Source organism: Gracilinanus agilis, chromosome 3 (genome assembly GCF_016433145.1).
Source record: "Gracilinanus agilis isolate LMUSP501 chromosome 3, AgileGrace, whole genome shotgun sequence".
In the NCBI taxonomy this organism is placed as follows: Eukaryota; Metazoa; Chordata; class Mammalia; order Didelphimorphia; family Didelphidae; genus Gracilinanus; species Gracilinanus agilis.
This window is the reverse complement of record NC_058132.1, coordinates 91650365-91672601: the sequence shown is the minus strand read 5'-3', so window position 1 is coordinate 91672601 and position 22237 is coordinate 91650365. Positions and strand designations below refer to the sequence as shown.

Here is a 22237-nt window from a genome sequence, read left to right as displayed (position 1 = left end):
TGTATCTCTACTGTAATGCAGCTTCCTAGAGTATTATAAAGACTTCCAAATATAAGTAATTCTAGCTTAAAGTTTTAAGTACTCTACTGTTAATAGAAAAGCATCTGATTTAGAGTCAGAGCATTAGCTCTGTTGTTCACCAACTACGTGATGCTGGGATAAAGTCTCTTCTCTTTGTGCATCAATGTTCTCCTTTGTAAAATGAATGTGTCAGGGATTCTTAATCTTTTGTGTCTGCCTATGGATTGCTTCTTTTTCTATTTTAATTTTAATTTTTTTATTATTAAACCCTTAACTTCTATGTATTGGCTCCTAGGTGGAAGAGTGGTATGGGTAGGCAATGGGGGTCAAGTGACTTGCCCAGGGTCACACAGCTGGGAAGTGTCTGAGGCCGGATTTGAACCTAGGACCTCCCGTCTCTAGGCCTGGCTCTCAATCCACTGAGCTACCCAGCTGCCCCTATGGATTGCTTCTTGAAATGTTTTGTTAACTAATATTTATAACTGAAGGAAATAATAAATTTCAGTAAGACAGGATAAATAAAGATGTAAATTTTTCCCACTAAAGCTCACAGATCCTGTGAAATCTAGCCACAATATCTCAAGGTTAAGTAAGAGCCCTTGCACTAGACAATTTCTAATATCTCTTCCTACTATAAAACCTTTGATCTTGTGTATTCTTTGTATACATTCAAGTTGGCAAGATATGAAACAAAGACCTTAAATTACATCAAAAACTTCATATAATTGCTATTACACCCAAAACAAGAAAGGAAGTGGTAGGGGAGAGGGCAAGTATTATACCTGTGTGATTTTACTTCTGGAAAAGGCTTTCTAAAAGATGAAGGCATTTGGACAGTTGCTATTTCAAGGCAAAAGACCAAAAAAAAAAAGAAAGAAAAGAAAAGAAAACAGAAAAGAAAAGAAAAAAGGAAAAAAATCCCAGTAATTCCTCTCCACCAACCTTGTATTTTTTGTCTTAAACAAACAAAAAAACCCCCACAATTTTGCATGAAAAATGTTAATTTGTCAACAATTCAACTAACTCACTTTGAAGAAAATAAAACTGACCACACAAATTCTAATCACATGCCTACTGCAAAGTTGAGGTTAAAAACTATATTATTCTTTGTCTACGAGAGCCAACAGATCTGAGAAAAATCCTAAAACCTTTATACAAATACCTTAGTTCCATTGTAGGACTAAAGCAATTATTAGCTTCAGAGGAATTCTAACTAGTGGGGTCGAGAGAGGCTGTCTTCTAACTTTTCAAATTCTCTTGGGTTTTATATATCCAAGTCGAATGGGAATTTGGAGAGGGATTGGAGAGAAGGGAGAAAATGCAAGGCAATGCATGTGGCACACTGATCTGTGAGTAATAATCATCATGGATGCCCAAGTGACTGACAACTGTAACTGACCTATTCACAGACTCCAGGAGTAATTCCTGTCTTGTCTTTTTATCTCTGCACTACACTTGAATACAAAGCTATCTGCTGCACTATCAGCCAGGTCTAAATATTTCTATAATCCATCTCACCTGAAGAAATAAAAGGTAACAGTCAGAAAGTGCAGACACAGAAACTAAGGAAGATCAGAAGTAGCCATCTACCTACTCCTCTTCCTGGAACAGTTCCTTCAAGGAAGCTTGTGTTCTTGCTAAGGTTTCTAGAACTATGATACACAGCAATACCTGGTCAAGGAAAACTCAGTTAACCTCTGTTTGTTTCATGATTAATCCTTAAAAGAGCTGGGTGACAAGCAAGCAAACCCACCAGCACAATAAGTGTTTTACTAGTCCAGTTACTTGTCCATACAGAAAGTGCTTCTTCTCTGTCGGGCTTGGAGTTATTCTCTATTAACAGCAGTGTGATTTAAACTCTCCCCATTAAAAAATATGTTCCAGAAGACAAAAACCACTTTGGACAATAGGAAGCAGAAACAGGTGCTTATGACAAAACAGAGACAGACTTATATGTAAGCACTCAACCAGGCAGTCAAAATGGTTCAGGGCCATCCCACTCTCCAAACCCTTATTATTCCACTTAATACTATAATGCAATAAACAAAAAAGCTTTTGTGGGGAAGGATATTGCAAACAGAGCACATCAAGTTGAATTACAACATGCCTCTATTTCACTTACAGACACACACATAAAGCTGTGTAGGGAACGCATAAAATATTTCCTAAAGAAATATTTTCTAAAACCATAGAAGCTGCACATAATAATAAGCAAACAAATTATTTGGTATGTAAAATGTCCAAAGAACCAGCTCTCATCAGAGGAGCAGTATGGACATGTAAAAAGAGAAAGTTTAAATTAAAACTTCCCACTCTTACCCTCCTCCCCTCAAATAACATTTTTTTTTTTTACTTTGTTCAAAGATCACTCAGACAAAAGCTAAACTTATGCCAAGATATTAGGCCAGGAGTTAAAGCATAAAAATTTTACCTCTTGGTCTCTAGAAAGAGGGCTTATACTCTATCCTGGTCTAAAATGGCCAATGACCATTGTGATACAAAACAAATGCAACAACTATCAGGAAATTCAAACAATAGAGCATGTTTCCCCTCCATCTCCAGTTTCTTCTAAAACCAGATAATTCCTCTGTCTCAAAGAAAACTGTCAAAAATTACATTTTATATTTTTCCATAAAAATAGAATGCACCTTCTTAAAATACAAATATACATGTTTGCTTGAGGAATGGGCAAACAACTTTAAAAAACTGTAAAGATCTTTGCCCAAGGCAAATTACATTTTTTGAATAGTAGATGAATGAAGAGCAAGAAGTATATTGCACATATTCAGAAATGTTGACCAAGACAGAATTTGTTCTGCATGGGTCTAGGCAGATGATATCTATGTCTTATGTATAAGGACAAACATAGAATTCAGTAATTCTCTATTCAGGTGGTGGGGGGGGAGGTATAAATTATTGTCTGCTGGGACACAGAGGAAAATTTCAATTTACCAAAAAATCCTCCAAATCTCTCAAGGGGAAATATATCCACCCTACCACTGTCTCTCCCTGTCCCCTGTCCATTCGTCTCAACTTCATTCCCAACACTTCTGGACTCTTCGGACTCCAAGTGGCCACACAAGAGGTTTGCATTAGCCGACTGGCTTTTGCTCAACTTCCATTTCACCGGTTCTGTTCAAATTCACTGTCCAGTTTCTACCTGGGATGGAAGAGCAGGTTTGCCATTGAGAGCCATTTGTAGTGGTACTGGCTGGCCTACAGGAGGCATGGGAGCTGTTTTCAACTTCTTTGCTTCTGCTTTAGATGGATGCTCATCCTCATCCTCATCAGAATCCTGTAGGCCATACTTTGAGAAATGGGAGACCTAGAAAAAGGAAGAACTCAACATAACCAATTGTTATAAAACTATATCCAGAAGATTTCTCATAGCATACTGGCCCCATAGGACTGTCAAGTTGTCCTACTGAACCAACATCTGCTTCCCTACAACTTCGGCTGATTGGTCCTAGTTATACTTCATATACGTAGTGAGTTAAAAAAAAATAACCCTTACCTTCTATCACAGAATCAACACTGTGTATTGGTTTCTAAGAGAAAAGAGCAGCAAGGGTTAGGCAACTAGGGTTAAGTGACTCTCCCAGGGTCATACATGTAGGAAGTATCTGAGGCCAAATCTGAACCCAGGATCTTCCATCTCCAGGCATGGCTCTTTAATCCAATGAGCTACTTAGCTACCCCCAAGACAGTATTTTAAAAAGTACTTTTCTACAAAACAAAATACCAAAGTCCTAGTGGCTTCCTGTTGTCTCTAGGACCAGATGTAAATTCTATTCTTTAGTATTAAAGCCCTTCACAATCAAGCAGCAAACTATCTTACTCAAGTGTCTCACATTAATTCTTCGCATTCTTGACATGGTTTAGAGTAGACAAACCAAGGCTTTAACACAGGTCCTCCCTCATACCTGGAATGTTGTTCCTTATTACTTGTGCCTCTTGGAATCCTTAGTCTCATTCAAGGCTAATTTTAAGTGCTGTCTCCTATATAGGTTAGGATTTTCCTCATTCACCCAACTGCTCCCCTAGCTCACTAGTTACTTGGAATTTTTAAAGGATTTTCTTAATCTCCCTCTGTCGCTTTAAAAGCAGAAGGATTTCTAAGTAAGAGCTGCATAGCTGAGAAAAGTTCTGACAGGCTTCTGAGAGTGAAAGAGAGCTGAAGATTCCGTTACCTAGGAGACGAGATAGATAAGAAAGAGACAGTTGAGAATTTAGGGACTTTCGCCTCTGGATTCCTTAGAGAGCAAGAGGTCTGTCTCTTGCTCTCTCAGTCAAGAGACTGACTAGAAGTTTTACTACTGACAGTTGGAATAAAGAAATGGATTTAAGAAGGTTGTAGGTGATTAAGGCTTATTGATTAGCTTAGGTAGGTAGTGAATATATTTCTAGGTAGAAGTAGTGTAGACAAGTTTAGGCCTGGTCTGCCAGCAGAAGAACCTGTCCTTGAAGACAGTTAGAATAGGGCTTTTTAGAAATTTTAGATAGGATTAGGATTTTAGGTATAGTCATAAAGTATTAGAGTAATAATCTCACTTTCCTCCTTTCTATTTTCTATCTGAACTTTTAAATTAAACTCAGTGTTTTTATAAAACTGATCTCACTTTTATCAAACTCCTACCAAAATTAACCCTTAACAGAATTTACTTTGTTTTGTTCCCCTCCCCAATTTACTCTAAATAAATAAATTTACTTAATTTACCTCCTTTATTTCACCTCCTCCCTTCAATAAAATGTAAAATACATAAAGATAGAGACCATTGTTATTTGTGTTTTCGCAACTCCATTGCCTGGCCCATAAAGGCTAGATAAGAGATAAAAGTTTTTTTATCACTTTTTTTACATTGTGTTTCATCCTCCTGTTCTATTCTTTTTAGGTTTTGCCCTTTTTAGGTGCCAGAGAGAGCAAGTTTACTCTTCCCACACAATAATCTTTTAAGGAACAGAAGATATCAATTATGTTTCCTCTTCACAACCTGGCTCAAGCCTTCTCTTAACTAAACATCTCCAGTTTCTTCAACTGATCCTTTTCTGACATGGTTTTCAGTCTCCTTGCCATCCTTCAACATGATCAAATCTCTATCAGTTCTCAGAGGAACCCCTGGATTTTACTCATAAGCCCTGGGACCTACTCATAATACAACTGTTAGTGAGGTCACCAATCATTTGGCCAGATGAGACAAGACAACCACACTTCTTCAAATGTAACTGAACCCCTACAGTTTCGTAAAACATGGCTCAGATGATTTTGCCTTGTGCAGAGATAATTGAGTGTAATGAAAAAGATCATCAACTTAACAGGGTAGTCTTTTACACCACCCAACTGTTTTCCATATCCATAGACAATTGGGTGTGGGACGATAAGGAAGAATAGGCTTATATATCCAAGTAGAGTTTTTAGTGAGGTCCCAGAATACTAAAACGAAATAATAGAATAAGCAACCAAAAAAAGGGGGTAGAGGTGGAGGGAGAGAGTCTCCTTCTTAGGAGACTTTAAGATATGGAACTGATCACTGAGAATTGAATTATATGCTTCTAAATAAAGTTTCTTCAAGCTCTGTCTATAATCATGATCCAATTAATAAAAAGCTAGAAATAACTAAATGGCAGTACCTTAAATATCCAAGAACCAGTCTCCGGTCGATACTCCTTGAATTGGGCACCTTGTTTTCGTGAAACAGCTTCTAACCTGCCTTCATAGTTAATATCGGCTAGTCGTTCAGGACTCTTTATTAAGCTACGAGAAGTTTTGTCAGTTGGCCAAACTCCATCTAAAGTAACTTCTGCCCGCCTGTTAAATACAGAAGTCAAGTTTAAGTACTCCATATTTTAGCTTTTGAAACTTAACAAAACCTATACACAAACAAAAAATGAGTTAGTCACAAACACTGCTTTCAAATTATTTTCTTTTCCAGACATGTCTCCTCACTATAACAAAAGCCCCTTAAGGCAGGCACCATGTACCCGGGGCATCTAATACAACATTGTGTATGTGGTAGTGATTAGTAAATGCTACATAAGAGATGAGACTGACTACGTAAACTATGAGTTCCAGGACAAGAGGAAAAGATCAAAAAGTCAAGTAGACTCTATTATAGTTGGCATTATAATGTGAAAAAAACCTAGAGAACATTTCCATTAATATATGTAGTGACAAGTGTTTAGATGGTCTCTCAAAACTGGGTGGCAGGAAATTACTTACAAGAAGAAGGGAAATCAATGTTGCTGTTACGGGTCATTTCAGTCATATCTGACTCTTTGTAACCCCATTAGAGATTTTCTTGGCAAAGATAATGTAATGGTTTGCCATTTCCTTCTCCAGCTAATTTTATAGATAAGGGAATCTAGGCAAACAGGATTAAGTGACTTGCCCAGGGACCCACAGCTACTAAGTATCTGAGGCCAGATTTGAATTCAAGAAGATGAGTTTTCCTGCCTCCAAGCCCAGCATTGGGCCACTTAGATATTTATTTTTTAATAAGGGAGTTATTTTATAAGATTTAATCAAAGATATTAAATGATAAAAAACATTCAAAGGATATTTTTACAAGATTCTTCCATCTGACTAATGGCCAACTAAGGTCAGAAGTTAGAAAAACATGACCAAAGGATCAGGATGTAATGAAAAATTAAAGGGATGTTTCCACTACAGAAATAGGAAGGAAGATGTTTATTTTTGAGAAGTGTTTTAGAGAAATTGCAGCATGATTTAGCAACCTTTTAGAGATGAAATGAAAACAGGGAAGGAGTCAAAGAATCACAGAATTTTACAACATGCTAGTACTTTTAAAAATGAATGTTATGGGGCAGCTGGGTAGCTCAGTGGATTGAGAGCCAGGCCTAGAGACAGGAGGTCCTAGGTTCAAATCCGGCCTCAGACACTTCCCAGCTGTGTGACCCTGGGCAAGTCACTTGACCCCCATTGCCCACCCTTACTACTCTTCCACCAAGGAGCCAATACACAAAAGTTAAGGGTTTAAGAGAAAAATGCATGTTATGAGATGGGAGATTAACTCAGAACATTTATTACAAAGAATACTTGTTCAAGCATTTGTTCTACTAGAGACAAATATTTTTAGATGAGAATAATGTGTGAATTTGGTTTGCTTTGACTTGAAACTGTATGTACTAAAGATATCTCAAACCCAACACAACTAAATTCATTATCTTTTTCCCAAAATTTGCCCTTTTATGTAAGTTCCCAATTTCTGTGTACAGAACAAGAATTTTTGTTTGTCAAGCTTGCAATCTAAATATTATCTGACTCCTCAATTCCTTGCCACAAATCCCATTCTCTCTATTCTCACAGCCACCACTTTACTTCATATGTCCACATCATTTGTCATCTGAACTAATCCAATGGCTCAAATTGGTTGAGTCTCTTGTTTTCTCCAATACATCTTTCACACAACTGCCAAATGTGTTCCTCAAGTACAGTTGTGACCAAGATATTCTCCCTACAACAACTGCTAGATTTCTCTATTGCTACTAGGTTAAAATAGAAAAATTTTCAGGCTCTGAAGCCCTTTACAGCCCTTCCAGCTTCATTTTGCATGATTTCCAACTCTAAACTTTTAAAGTAATCCAGCCACACTGGCTTTCTTCCACCTAGAACACTCCTCCTCTGCATGCTTTTGTGCTAGCCACTTTCCTTCTCAGGAACAAGCTTTCCCTTTGCCTTGCAGAATCCTTTTCTTCTTTTAAGATGCAACTAAGCATTGCCATTTCCACAAAACCTTTCCTAATCTCCCAACCACTATTATTCCTCAACTATATGATATTTAACTTTAAATTTTTTTTAATTCTCAACACCTAATTCAAGGTTTGGCATACAGTAGAACTTGGTCAATGCTTAATGATTCTTTGACTATATTTATTTGTCAGGGTGGATTTTTATTTTTTGTGGAGAAGGGAGGGATTAGGTGAGCAGTGATAATGATGCAAAAGAAAAGAGGTAAAAATGAAAAGATTTAAAAACACGAGAGCATAAGGATGTTCAGAAAAGGACAAGATACAAACAGGTAGTCCTAGAATCATCATTTTAAATTTACTATATGCTTTAATAGAAATTCATAGTTACATGTAAAACTTTCTTTTTCCTGTTCTTAGTATACAGAAAATGTTCATGATATTTTAAAAAATTCATAACAAAAAAGGGAAATTAAAAAATTAAAAAACCAAACCACACATGCATCCTCAAATATTTGAAAGGAGATGGGGAAGTATATAATTCACTAAATTGGATTGCTTTCTTTATTCCATTCTTAATCTGTCTATATCACATTCTCATGTCTTAAATAGCCCACTCCTTACCCCTACATTTCCATCCTTTTCTTCAAGATTTAATTCAGATGTCAATTCTCCCATGAAGACTTCTCTAATCTGTAATTCTCAATATACATGAAACTGACCTCTCCAGTGCTAATAATCCTCAACCTCTACTTTTCAGTTCTCATCCCCTAACATAATTATTTGCACAATGGCTTTCCACTCCACTAGAATGCAAGTTCCTGGAGAGGTCTGTATGGTATGTATCTATCTCTAACACTGGGCACAAGGAATATTAAAAGCAAATGGTGGGTGCTTCATAAATATTATTGAAGTAAAATACCACACTCTATAAAGAAAATCTTATTACTTCATCATAAAGGATGAAAAGGATGTTTTCATTACCTATTTAGTCCTTCTCCCACAGGAGGCTTCAGGTCATCATCCAGGTAGACAATGACTTCTTTCCTACGAATATGTACAATTTCATCCAGGTTGAGGTTAGTTAAATTGACCACTCCCTCAAAATAGATGGAGCCATAACCTAGACGTGAAAGCCAACAGTTAAAACAAATACTCTGCACTACAATCATAGAAATTTTACTCACGTAATCAGCTTAGTTTTTGATGATTTACCAAGGGTTTACATTTTTTTTTTACTTTTATTTTATTTCATTTCTAAATTTTTTCCACATTTACATGATTCTTATTGTCTTCCTCCCCTCTCCCACAGTTGACAAACAATCACTGGGTTATACATATATTACACTCAAATACTGTTTCAAGGATTTACATTTTCAACAATACCCAGTGGGAGTTTTTCATTTATTTTTTTCAAACAGTATTTTAAAAATTACTGATAGCTGGATAAAAACAACTGATAAATTATAGAAAGGATTTTCAACAATGAAATAAGATATTGGTTAAGTTACAACTCAATTTTTGATTAGATGATACATGGCTGTATTATATTCTTGTACTTAATGAAAAAATAAAATGGAAACAAGGAAATAAATGTCCAAATAAATTCACATTTTTCTTATGTTTTAAATTTCAGATGAGAGTAGGAAATAAGAGGAAAAACCCCCAATAAGTATACTGAAACGTGTATGACCTCCAACTGTAATGCTTTCTTAAAATCATTAAGGTATTCTCTCACTGTAAATTATATATCCTCTCTTCCTTTGCTATAAAGTGTTAATTGTGACAGACACAAGTAAGTTCAGTCCCTGAAACTAGTCACTGAACTTATTTAGGTCCTTTAGAAAGTTGATCATTCCTTCCAACCTGTCTACTTTAGCAAATATAATTTTACCAACGAAGTTGAAAAAAATCACTTTAATTCATCAACAGATCAAGAAATTGGGCCATCCCATTCATTGTTAAAGTGATATAAAACTTGGCCATTTTCCTAATCTTATCTTCTACAACCCTGTTTTTTAGGTCTTTCCACCATTCTTTGTATAACAAAAATATTTGTTGAGAAATCCTCAAGAGAATCTTCTTAATTCTTTTCCATGAATTTTTTTTTAAGCCCTTACCTTCTGTCTTTGAATCAATACTTTGTATTGGTTCCAAGGCAGAAGAGTGGTAAGGGCTAGGCAATGGGGGTCAAGTGACTTGCCCAGGGTCACACAGCTAGGAAGTATATGTAAGACCAGAATCGAACCTACAACTTCCCATATCTAGGCCTGGTTCTCAATCCACTGAGCGACCCAGCTGCCCTCCTTTTCCATGAATTTCAACTAGTATGGTTCAATTCATCAGTTCCATAGAAGAAAAGTATTAAAAAGATCCTTATGTTTAGGAATGCCTTCTAAATTTTTGTTACTGCTTGTTTGTTGACCCAAATCTGTTTGCAAAGTGGAACATGAGAACATAAAGATTCCCACTCTTTAGCACTTGCTCTCGCTTTTTGCTATCAGCTTGGACACAAGAATAATATAAAGTTCTGTTGTGCTTTCAAATGGACAAACAAAACTTCATGATGAGCCAATTAGGTCACTGATTTATAGTATTTAAACTTCAACTTTTCTTCACTTTCTTAACTTGGTAGAGGGAGCTACTTAGCTTAGTGGATTGAGAGCCTAGTCTAGACATGGGAGGTCCTAGTTTCAAATCTGGCCTCAGACACTTTCTATGTGTGCGGCCCCTATACCTTTCCATTCTTCTGCCTTAGAACCAATACACAACATTATTACCACACTTTGTTGGTAATGGTTCTAAGACAAAAAGGATAAAAAAGAAAAAAATTTAATGTTACCCCCCCCCCCCCAATGATATGGGTACAAAGCTCATTTGCTCCAAGATAATCCACTCTCACTTTTCCAGACCCATAGGTTTCTACCCAAAGCTCTTGGAAAACTGATGTTGCCTCTTTGACTTCACCACTTTGTTCTTTGATTGTTGCTAATATTTTAGTTAAATGAATATACTCTTATTTCTACATCTACACACACACACACACACAAAATGATGATACTGTCTTATTGTCTATAGTGCCTTTTATCATAATGTATGATAGGAAACATAATTTCCTTTCTATCGCTGATTAAATTTTTACATTTTAGCTTTGTCTAGCTGAGGCACAGTAGATTCTGCTCCAGTCTTCTTACTTGTGTCTCCCTGTTTTTAATGTATTTCTTGTCAATAGTATTTTGTGGGATTCTGATTTTTAATCCATTCTGCTATCCTTTTCCATTTTATGAATGAATTCATTCTATTCACATTCAATTATGATTACTTATTGTGTTTCCCTCCATTTTTCTTTCTGAAGAGCTATTTTACCAATTACAAGTAATAACAATTTCTCACATAAGTTTTCTGAAGTTATATGATCCAAATGGTCTCCCTCCATCTCTTTCCACCCCCATTCCCAAAGATAGGAAGCAACTCGATCTCTTTCATCTTATTTTCCCCTTTTCTTCTTCCTCTTCTTCTCCTCCTCCTCCTCTCCTTTTAGCCTTTCCCAGTTTATAGATGTTTTGTTTTCAACAACCACCTCACCCAATCCCAGGCTCCTTTTTGTACGTTCCCCTACCCCTTTATTTTTCCTACCTGCCTTCTTCCCTATAGGATTAAAGTAGGTTTCTATAGCTGACTGAATGTGGGTGTTATTCTCACTTTGAGCTAGTTCTCATGGGAGTGAGGTTCAAGAAAAGCTACCACACTCCAGCTTCTCCAATGTATTTGATTCTTATGCCTTTCTTAATGAGAGTTAGTTTACCCCCTTCTATCTTTCCTTTTCTCTTCTTCCTATGTGTTCCTTTCTAATCCCTCTTTTTTTTTCCCCTTTTGGTATCAGTACATATTATTTAGATTTGATCCTTCTAAGCATATTCCTTTTCATTGCTCTCATTGTGATAAAGTTCTTTTAGGTACTTTAGGTATCTTACAGGCTTTATGTACCATACCTTTCATAGGTATCTTGACTATTTCAATTATCACCTTCTCAGATTTGAATGTACTCAATTTAACCTTATCGAAACCCTTGAGTTTTCATTTTACCTTTTTATACTTCTTTTGAGTATCAAATATGTTCAAACTTTCTTTTCAGCTCTGCTTTTTTTGTCCAGGAAAGTCTGAAATTACTCTATTCCATTAAATTGCAATTTCCCCCACTTGGATAGTTATGTTTAGCTTTGCTAATAAGTATGTATTGCTCGGATGTAGTCCTAGGTACTTTGCCTTTCACAATATTATATTCCATGCCTTCTGGTCCTTTACTGTTGATGCTCTTGGGTCCTGTGTAATCCTGACTATGGCTCCAAGATATTTGAACTGTTTTCTTCTGGTTGCTTGTAGTTTCTTTGGCCTGGGTGTTCTAGATTTGGCTACAATAGTCCTAGGGTATTTTATTTTGGGGTCTCTTTCAGGAGGTGATCATTGGATTGTCTCAATTTCTAGTTTTCCCTCTTGTTCAAGGATATCAGGGCAGTTTTTCCTGATGATGGAAGTACCCAAGCTCTTTTTTGGATTGTGGTGTTCAGGTATTCCAAAGGCTCTTAAATTCATCTCTCCTGGTTCTATTTTCCAGGTCAGTCATTTTTCCAGTGAGGTATTTTAAACTACTTTCTATTTGTTCATTAAAAAAATTCTATCTTACTGTTTCCTGAAATCTTATGGTTTCGTTATCTTCTATTTGTATAATTCTAATTTTTAAGAAGTTATTTTCTTCCTTGAGTTTTTGTATTCCCCTTTTCATTCGGTCAATACTCTTTAAAAGAGTTGTCTTTTTCAGTGATTTTTTTTTTGGAGGGGCCTCCATTTCAGATTGGCCGATTTTATTTTTTGGGGTTTTTTACAAGGTATTTTTGTGCCTCATTTTCCTTTATGCCTATTATAATTTGTAGGAAGTTGATTTCTTCAGTGAAATTTTCCCCAGCTGTCAAATTTTTCTGTCAATTCCCTTATTATTTTGGCTTTTTAAACTTCTTTTCAACTTCCAGGGGTTCTTTTGAGGCATTCCAGCCTTTCCCACTTTCCTTTGAGGCTTCACTTTTCCTTTTTGGCATTGCTGTTTTTTTCTAAGTATTTTGGTCTTCCCATCACTAAAGGAACTTTTTATAGCTGGTTTTTTTTGGGGGTGGGTGGGATGGGGGTGGTATTTGCTGATTTTTCTAGTTGTCCTCCCCACTCCTGCCATCCCATTACCTTATTTATCCTGTTATGGTTCTTCTCTAATCTTGGGGTAGGTCTGGCTGCCTTTGTTTCTCACAATGTATCTGTAGAGGAGGTGGCCCTAATGGCTTGCTGTGGGGAACTTTGTAGCTCTTTTGTCCAGCTATATTTAGGACCCTGTGTTACCAGTTCCCGTTTCAATTTTTTTCATTGGCTGAGCTGGTCCTTACACTGAACTCTGCTGCCTCAAGTACTTTGTTGCCACTTAGGAGTAGGTTCCTCTAATTCCACTGTTTGTAGGTTTACTACCTTCTATATTTGTGCAGAGTGGCTTGGTTTGGGCTTTTCCCCATTCTGAAACTTCATTGTTTCTGGTGGAATGAACATGTTGGGCTACTATCATTTCTTCTGGGTCTCATAGATGTTGTGTTGCTTGGGTTACTCTCTCTTCTTACCACAATGAAGTATGTTACTCTAGCTTTCCTTTATTTTGAGGCAATTTCTTTTCTTTTTTTGTGTTTGTGTAGGGATCAAGGGAATGGAGCATCCTTTACTCTGTGATCTTAGCTCTCAGTATGTAATTCGGTATGCTCAATTTGTAATTCGGTATGCTCAATTTCCACATTAATTGCTCCTATAACCATATGAAGTATATCAATTAATCTGAGCATCAATAGAAGGTTTGTGATTTCCTCAACATAAATATTATACTGTTGAACCAGGTTCACAATAACCATTTTTAACTGAGCTCTCCTTTTCTGACAAAAAGAAAATATTTTCATCAAGAAAATGCCTCCCTTTAGCTTCATTGCATATCTTTACTACTAAAGACAAAATTAGGACATAGATATCATGCCAGAAACAGTACAAGTCTGTTTTTGCAAAGATAGAAATATTTCAATTACTTCTTAAAGTCTTCCTTCCCTGGTCAGATTCTTGCATTTAGAAAGGCAATGATCTACCAGTCCATCTCCATCTTCATAATGCACTGCATCACCCATCTACCCACTTTGCTCCACCAAGGTTGGAGTCTGAGAGTCTCCCCTCATGCCAAAGATGTTGCAACTGGAATTACTGCTGTTTATCCAAAGAGTACACACAAGACACAAAATGTCTCCAAAACTTTGGCTTTCTCCTTCACAATGAGCAAGTTCCAGCTATATCCAGAGTTCTACATTAATACCACAGAAGTTCCCTACAGTGATGCCAAGATTTGAGTATACTTTCAGGCAACACACAATCACCCCATACAGGCCCCTACAGTGACCGACTAATGTTTTAAGAATGATCTGGTTCATTAAAGAACAAGAACAAAACAAAAAAAACCTAAGGCCTTTCAGTTTAATTGTTTATGTGAGAGAAAGACCCTATATCTCATTTCTAGAAGTCAGGTAAACTCACCTTTTCGACCTATGGTGAAATCTGTTACAATACACTCTCCCTTTTCATTGGTAATTTTGGCTAGGTCATCCATAGAAGGTATCGTATAGTAGCCAACTCTGGTTAGAATGATGCCTATAACAGACATGGAAACAAAATTGAAAACCTAACTTGGGCTAGGTAGTGGATATTGTTTCATTCATTTAATACAAGATTTAGAAAACTGGGTGTATACTCATCAAGCTAAGAATATTTTTTATATTTTTAAATAAGATTTTTATCGTTTTTAAGGATGTAAACACCATTCTTAACTTCAGGATCACTCTTCAGTGTAGTTTGACTACCACAATTTAAAAGAACAACAGAATATTAGCATTTGAAAGCGAGCTTATGTTTCATGCCTCTCATTTGAAAGAAAAAGTCAATGAGGAACAGAGAGAAAAAATAATTTGCCTGAAGTTATACAATTAGTCTGGACAAGGACTATATGCCCAATTAACACTCCTACTCTAACATAATGCTTCCCATACATCTACTCCTATATTTTTAAAGCTTTATATTCTCAGAACTGGTGAAAAGTTCTTTGACAAAAGTTTCCAGATACTACTCTATGCCTATTAAACTTCATTGCCTCTTAATCTACAATAAGAAAATTGGGACACCTTGTATTGGTATTTTCCCCAAACAAGCTCAATCATGGTCTAAGGACCTTGGTAGTTATCTATGATGGCAAGAGGGTAATGCAAAAAATATGTCTAAAAGAGTAAAGTAGAAGCATAGGGAGAAAGCAAAAGTTGGAGGATTTTATGAGAAAAGAAATGTCTATCTGCAAATCTCTCCACACAATAGAAGCACTAGAATAAGAGATTTAGAATTGAAGGGACAAGGGTGCCTTTCATTTTACAAACAAGAAAAACTGAGGCTTAGAAATAAAGTAACTTCTCCAAAGTTACCAAGGTGGCATGGCTAATGTATTAATTCAGAACCTCTGACTATAAATCTACTCCTCCTTCCACTGCACCAGAAATGCTAGACTTATCTAGGTTAAGAAATTTGCTCTACTTCACTAAAGTCTTCCTCTGGTCATACATCACTACATAAAGTGACATCAGGTTCATTGTTAAAAAAACAAAATTTAGTTCTACCAAATTGAAAAGTGTATTTTCTGAGGATTAGCTAAATCTAAAGAGTCTTCACCAGGAGAGGGGCTTCTGGGTGAAGACTGCCCACTAAGAAGACAGATTAAAATCTATTTAATGGAAAGATTATCCATACTGAAAGATTCACAAATCCTTGAGGTTCTGAAATGTAACAATTTTATCATAGTAAAAGGAAAGTTGAAGAGTGGAGTAGCTGAAACACACACAAAGGGAAGATGCCATACATTAGGTATGTAGCTATCCTTAATTTCTAGTATTCAAAGAAAGTAGCAACTAGAGGTTATCATATAGTATTGGAGAGCACACCTCCAGGCAATAAGATAAATGGTTATACTATCAGAACCAATACAGCTCACTTCAAGATGTCTTGACTTTAATTAAGCAGGCATTGTGCAGGCATTATCCACAAGAGGTACCATTCAAAGAGCCTTCTGTTCAATATAACTAGATATTTTAGTTTAGTCTACTAATGTACAAGGCCTGAAGACTAAGATATTAGGGACTGAGTAGGTGCTTCTGAAGTGTGGATAATTATTATCAAGGCAATTATTTTTCAAAGGATCAGGTTCTTGGGCTTGATAAAGACCCTTAGTAAAGAGATTACATCCCTTCCTCTAACAAGCAAAAAGCCCTCTAAATATGAATTTCATTTTACCAAACTAGATAGATGTTCTGCTTAGTATGAGCAACAGAAATATGAACAGGGATTAGGTAAGTCAAATGGAAGCAGTAACACAGAAAGTTCAGGTTCTCCCAACGAATCTCTCTAATGGACAAATTGGATCTCAACTGACTATGGCAAAACATTATGCTCTTCTAATTCAACTCTGACCTGCTGGATGAATATGGTAAGTACTTTCCTCTTCTTCTTCCCGATCATCATGCAAAGACTCATCATGGAAAGAGGTCTCATCACTGCTTCCTTCCAGGCCATTTCGTAAGGCACCACGCATGTTCAACACGACAACGGAGTCATCAGCACTGCTGTGGTGTTTGTTTACTACTGCATTCTCAGGAGTTTGTGGGATGGGTTTGGCAATGGGGTTGGTATAGAATCGTGACACAAGAGAGTCATCTTCCCCATCCTGCTGATGGTTCTCATCAACGGTTTTGCTAAGAAAAGTAAATCTAAGGAAAAGAATGAAATCAAGTGATATGCTTGGTTTAAAATGGATCTTTGCTGTGACATACTCTTGTAAAAGAATATATTTGATAGTTCTTGGCCAACTATATGCCAATTAACTTTCATGAAAAAATATCAAGTCATTAGATTTAGGGGGCAGGGGGACGGATGGACACACCACACTTACTCTCTGTCTTAGATTCTACAAAATATCCATTTCAAGGCAAAATGGCTAGGCAATTGGGGTTAAGTAACTAGCCCAAGAACACACAGTAAGGAAGGGTCTGAGGCCAGATTTGAGTCCAAGGTCTATAATCTCCAGGTCTGGCACTCTATCCACTGAGGCCCCTAGCTGCCGTGACATTATGCCTTTCCAATGGCTATCCATGTTTCGATTGCTCTCTCTTTCTGCACTTGAAACCAAGTTCAAATCTCACTTCTGGATAGCCCCCAATCCAATTCCTAGTGTCTCCCTCTGAGATGAATGATAATAAGAGCTCATTTACACAGTGCTTTAAGGTTTGCAAAGCACTTTTAAAAATCTCATGTGATCTTCACAAACAACCTATGAGGTAAGTTTATTATCACCCCAATTTTATAGATAGGGAAATAGAAGTCATACAGTTAATAAATACTTAATACTGGATTTGAACTGAGATCTTCCTGACTCTGGGTCCAGAGCTTTGGACTATCCACTGTGTCACTCAATACCCTCTAAGATTACTTTCCTTCTGCACTGTATATAAGTTCAGCTATTTGCATGTTATTCTCTCAATTAGAATGTGAGCTCCCTAAGGATAAGAACTATGTTCTTCCTTGTTTTTATTATCTCTAGCACTTAGCAAGTGTTTAATAAATGCTAGCTGACAGTTAAATGACATGAAAGCAAGATATTTACTGTACTAAAATGTAAGGTACTTCCCCTACTAAAAATTCAAAGAATGTTAGGGCAGATACGTGACTCAATGGCTAGAGAGCCAGACCCAGAGATTAGAGATACAGGGTTCAAATCTGGCCTCAGACATTTCCCAGGTATGTGACACCAGGCAAATCACTTAATTCTAATTGCCTAGCTTTTACTGCTATAATGCCTTGGAACTGACACTTAATATCAATTATAAGACAAAAAGTTTTAAGACTCAAGATAAAGTCTTCTTTCTATTATTTAACAATTCATCACACTTCAGCATACCTCTCCCCATTCTCTGGATAATCTGATGGTGAGGCCAGATCGTCAGCATCCCGACTAACAGGAGAAAAGAGGTTGCTGTTGTTGAGATTCTTTAAAACCAACTTCTTGATACTCTTCCTACAAAAAAGATGAACATAATAATAGAGAAAAAAGACTGAAATCTGAGAACTTTAAGTTGTTGCATTACACATACTTTAAATACTAAAACAATAGTGAATAACAGGTTGTGTGTACAAAATGTTCCTTTGAGTAAATATTGCAAATGTGTTTCAGATTGCTAGAGAAATCATCAAGTAGATAGATACTCACAGTCTTACACAAAGGTGTAAACCTGAGGGACATGATCACAACAAACTTAGCTTCAACCAGAGGATTATAAAGAAGTGCCAGAAGAGATTGAGTCATCTAAACCAATCTCTTAATTTTACATGAGAAAAAAAAAAAGCACAAGAATGTGAATGATATGAGCTGAGAGGGAGGAAAACAGCCAATACACAAATATATGCTGGAGAGGCACAAAAACTGAAGGACCAAAAGGAATAAAAAAGAGATGGTGTTTGAAAATTTGTTCCTCTGCCCATCCATCTACGTTCCTGTCAACATATATATATATTATAGAAACATTTATTACGAAAAGTAGGATAATATATATTCTATTTTCACATGCAACCCCTCAAATACAAAGATTAATCTTTTATAAAAATCCACAAGATTAGAAAAAAAACCTTAATTACTCAAAATGCTAAGAGTAGTTTTGACTTTTGAGAATGAGGGGAGAACTATCCTTTCAGATTTCTGGGATACTAAATCATTCATATTATGAACACAGATACATGGAAACTCATTAAGGAAGCATGTATATGGAATTAAGACTACACAAAGAGCACATTAAAAAAAGTGAGAAATGGGAATCAAAAGGCTTACAAAGGAACACCAATTATTACAGTGACAACTCTACTCTTTCTAAATGTATGTTAATGTGTCCAAACTAACTTGGGCATGAATGCTCCATTAGCTAGAGATGGCTCATCATCATCTAGCCCATCAAAGAGGTGGGATTTGGCTGTCCCTGTTGTCTGCAGAGCCTTAGGTCGGACTCTAGTGGCAGGGCGAGGCGTCAATTTATAGTGAGTAGGGGTAGTCAGAGCTTTCTGTGCAGCTGGGTTTGTGGGTTTCAATCTCTGTAAAAGAAAACCAAGAAACATTAAGTATAACTCAGTAATATTTTTGTTTTTGCTGACAAAAAGGGATCACTACCTAATTTAGAAAGATAGCAATATAATATTTATATATCCATTTAAAGCTGAGCACAAAATATAATTGGCAAGTGCAGAACAAAACCAAGCCCATGCACCCTCTTTTTCAAAAAGCAAGGACTAGTTTCAAAATCCTCTTAGGACTAATCTCAGTTTCAACATGGTCCTAACAGAGATGGAATTATCCAATGTAAGCAACCCATCTTCAATCTTGATATGAAATAAGGGCATCCAAAGAACCTGTGCTTCTGCACTGTGTCATTTTCAATTGTGAGACAGTATACGGAAACCAAAAGGTAACTGTGGCACATCATAACAAAAATAAGTCCATTTGTCGGAATTAGGCAAATAAGGTGGTAATATCCCTACATCATGGATGTGAGAAATATATAGGATAGCAAAGGTCTTAGCTGCCTGAAGAGAACAAAAAAATGCTGAGTAAGGTGAGGAGTGAACCTTAGAAAGGGCTCTGGAGGCAGAACACAGGGCTTTATTTCTTTGCTCTAACCATAACCTCTACTCAGCACCTGGATAAAGAATAAAGATTATCTTTATTAAAGGGACACAAATTTGAATAAAGATTCAATCAGGTAGGTTAGAAAAATAGACTGAAAGCAAGTTAAATTTGACAAGGATAAAAGTAAAGTCCCATACTAAGATTTTAAATGGAATGACATAATGGGGAAAAAGAGGATTTTTAATACAACAATGAGCTCAGTGAGTCAAGAGCATAGCATAGCTATTAAAAAGAGCTACTACTACCTTTGGATACATTAATAGTAGTAACCAGATGAAGAAAGTGATAGACCCACTTCTTACTTGTCATACCTCATAGGGTTTGAGATTAGATCTCTGGCAGTGATGGAGAACCTTTTAAAGATGGAGTGCCAGGCCCTGCACCCACCCTGCCCCGCCCCCTTACCCTACACAGGGAAGGGAAGAAGCACTCCCATTGGGCTGCTGGGTAGAAGGCTGGGTGAAGTGAGGAATGTCCTCAGTGAGTGTAAAGAGGAGGAGGGGAGTGGTCCAAGCACTCCCCTCTCCTCTAGCTCTGCCACCTGTGAACCACCCACCTTACCCTTTGTGCTGCTAGGCAGAGGGGTGGAGGATGTGAAAAAATGTCTTCAGGCAGGTGGGGAGCACCACATACACCCACACCCACAAAGAGCACTTTACGTTCCCATCTTTGGCACCTGTGCCATGGGTTTGCCACCATTGATCTATGCTATTACTCCAAATAGCACACCAGTGATTTTGTCTACAAAGTTCCCTTTCCTTGACAAGGAATGTTCCATGAGTTCCTAAATATTTCTAACTTACCTCTTCTTTCTTCTTGGGGTCTGACATGGGGTTCCGAAAGAGAGGAGAGTCTCCAAATGGTGAGTATGTTAGACTATTGATATGCTGCTGGAGAACAGCTTGCTGAGCAGCAGAAGCATTTGGATCTGTCAAAGCTTCATTAAGTCAAAGAAAGAGCAAAGTGAGTTTCTTGTACTAATATGGCACATATATTCCACCAAAGCTAATGGCCTATTGCTCATTGGTAAAAGAAAGGGCATTGCCTTCAGGAAGGTTTATCCCCTAGCCATTTATCCAACTAGAATAACTTCTTTTAAAGGGTCCTACTAGGTATTAAATATAGCTAAACAAAAGACACTAGTATTAGTACCTAAGGAAAATAAATAAAACATATCCAAGGTTCATTTTCAAGTTCCCCACAATAATTTCTCAGTAATAATTTTTTCATTTTACTTTTTGTATGAAAAACAAATTAAATGATCATTTTCATATATGGTAGGAGAAGAATATACAAGAAATTCTATAACCTCAGATAGATAACCAGAAATAAGTTATGCTGATTGCTTGTAAGGTCAGTAGGGTGATATGACTCAAGGACATTTACAAAGGCACAGTACTTACCTACAGGAGCCTGAGGAGCACCAAAACCCAAGGTGGCTGTTGTAGCACTAAATCCAGGGGTTCCAAAAGCTCCTGTGCCCAAAGTCCCTGCCCCTATCTTGGGCTGGTTGGTTCCAAATAAAGATGCCTGCCCAGCACCAAGAGCTTTGGGAAGAGGAGTGAAAAAAAAGACTGTCAGTCAAAATAGTCTCTTTTAAGAGCTATAACAGATTCAAGTGACTAAGGTTTCAGTAGTTTTGTTCACTCTTCAAAGTCACCGTTTATTTCAAGGCAAAGACACATCTCTGTGAATAAAATATTTCCAAAGCTAAGCTACCTAGCTCACCACACTATTAGTAATAGTTTTGCATTTCTGAATATATAAATCGTACTGCCACAAAAAGAAAAATTTGTTCTTTTTTTTTTAACCCTTAACTTCTGTGTATTGGCTCCTAGATGGAAGAGTGGCAAGGGTGGGCAATGGGGGTCAAGTGACTTGCCCAGGGTCACACAGCTGGGAAGTGTCTGAGGCCAGATTTGAACCTAGGACCTCCTGTCTCTAGGCCTGGCTCTCAATCCACTGAGCTACCCAGCTGCCCCCAAATTTGTTCTTTTAAATAAGAGAATTTTTGATGGCAGCTGCTAGGTACTGGGTTTTTTTTATTCACAAATACCTAAACTAAACAGAGATAAACCTATTTAACTAAAAGGCTAACACAAAATGCTTTGCAATGGGATCATATGCTACCATGGGTATCAAGGCCCAATCCTCTGGATATTGTAGCATCCCAACACAAAAGTTCAGCATATTATACAAAGAATCATGGGGTAGTAAGAAAGGAAATGGAGGGCCTCTAGGATAAATAAGCCATTAGTTGAAGGACTATTATAAAAGCATTACCCCCAAAAACCCCAAAACAAAAAAACACACATACACTTTTAGCATCTGTTCTGTGAAAATGGAAATCTGATCCTCCCACCTCTAGTGTCCCAACACAGTAAGAAGTAGAAACATGAAAGCCAAATTGAAGGTAGGGACAAATACTCCCTCCTTCCTTTAGGTACTTTCCCGTGGTGCCAGTATTTAGTTACCTGTTCCAAAGCCTGCTCCAAGTCCTGTTCCCAGAGTACCAGGAGCTGGTTTACTTCCAAAAATACTATTCCCACTAGTGCTTCCACCAAAACCTAAAAGGACAAAGGAAGTTGATGACTGTGCTCTGTAGGCAACACCAAATTTCCCCTATGAGGGAGTCTAACATATACAAAACATATGATCAAAACCTGAAATTCTTTCAATGATTAA

At 37.0% G+C, this 22237-nt stretch overlaps 1 protein-coding gene across 5 annotated transcripts in view; it reads right to left on the bottom strand.

Moving 5' to 3' along the window:
- The window catches only part of NUP98 (nucleoporin 98 and 96 precursor), an 82759-nt gene that overhangs the window by 42442 nt on the left and 18080 nt on the right, over positions 1-22237 (bottom strand). For 4 of the 5 annotated variants that reach the window (XM_044668091.1, XM_044668092.1, XM_044668095.1 and 1 more), the window contains exons 10-19: positions 22027-22119; positions 20956-21099; positions 20356-20489; positions 18773-18960; positions 17780-17896; positions 16297-16592; positions 14326-14439; positions 8710-8848; positions 5650-5827; positions 3182-3346 (exon numbers count right to left, since the gene is read on the bottom strand). In XM_044668091.1, the coding sequence (XP_044524026.1) occupies positions 3182-3346; positions 5650-5827; positions 8710-8848; positions 14326-14439; positions 16297-16592; positions 17780-17896; positions 18773-18960; positions 20356-20489; positions 20956-21099; positions 22027-22119 (1568 nt within the window). The remainder of the gene's footprint in view (positions 1-3181; positions 3347-5649; positions 5828-8709; positions 8849-14325; positions 14440-16296; positions 16593-17779; positions 17897-18772; positions 18961-20355; positions 20490-20955; positions 21100-22026; positions 22120-22237) is intronic. The other variant, XM_044668094.1, reaches the window with a different exon arrangement.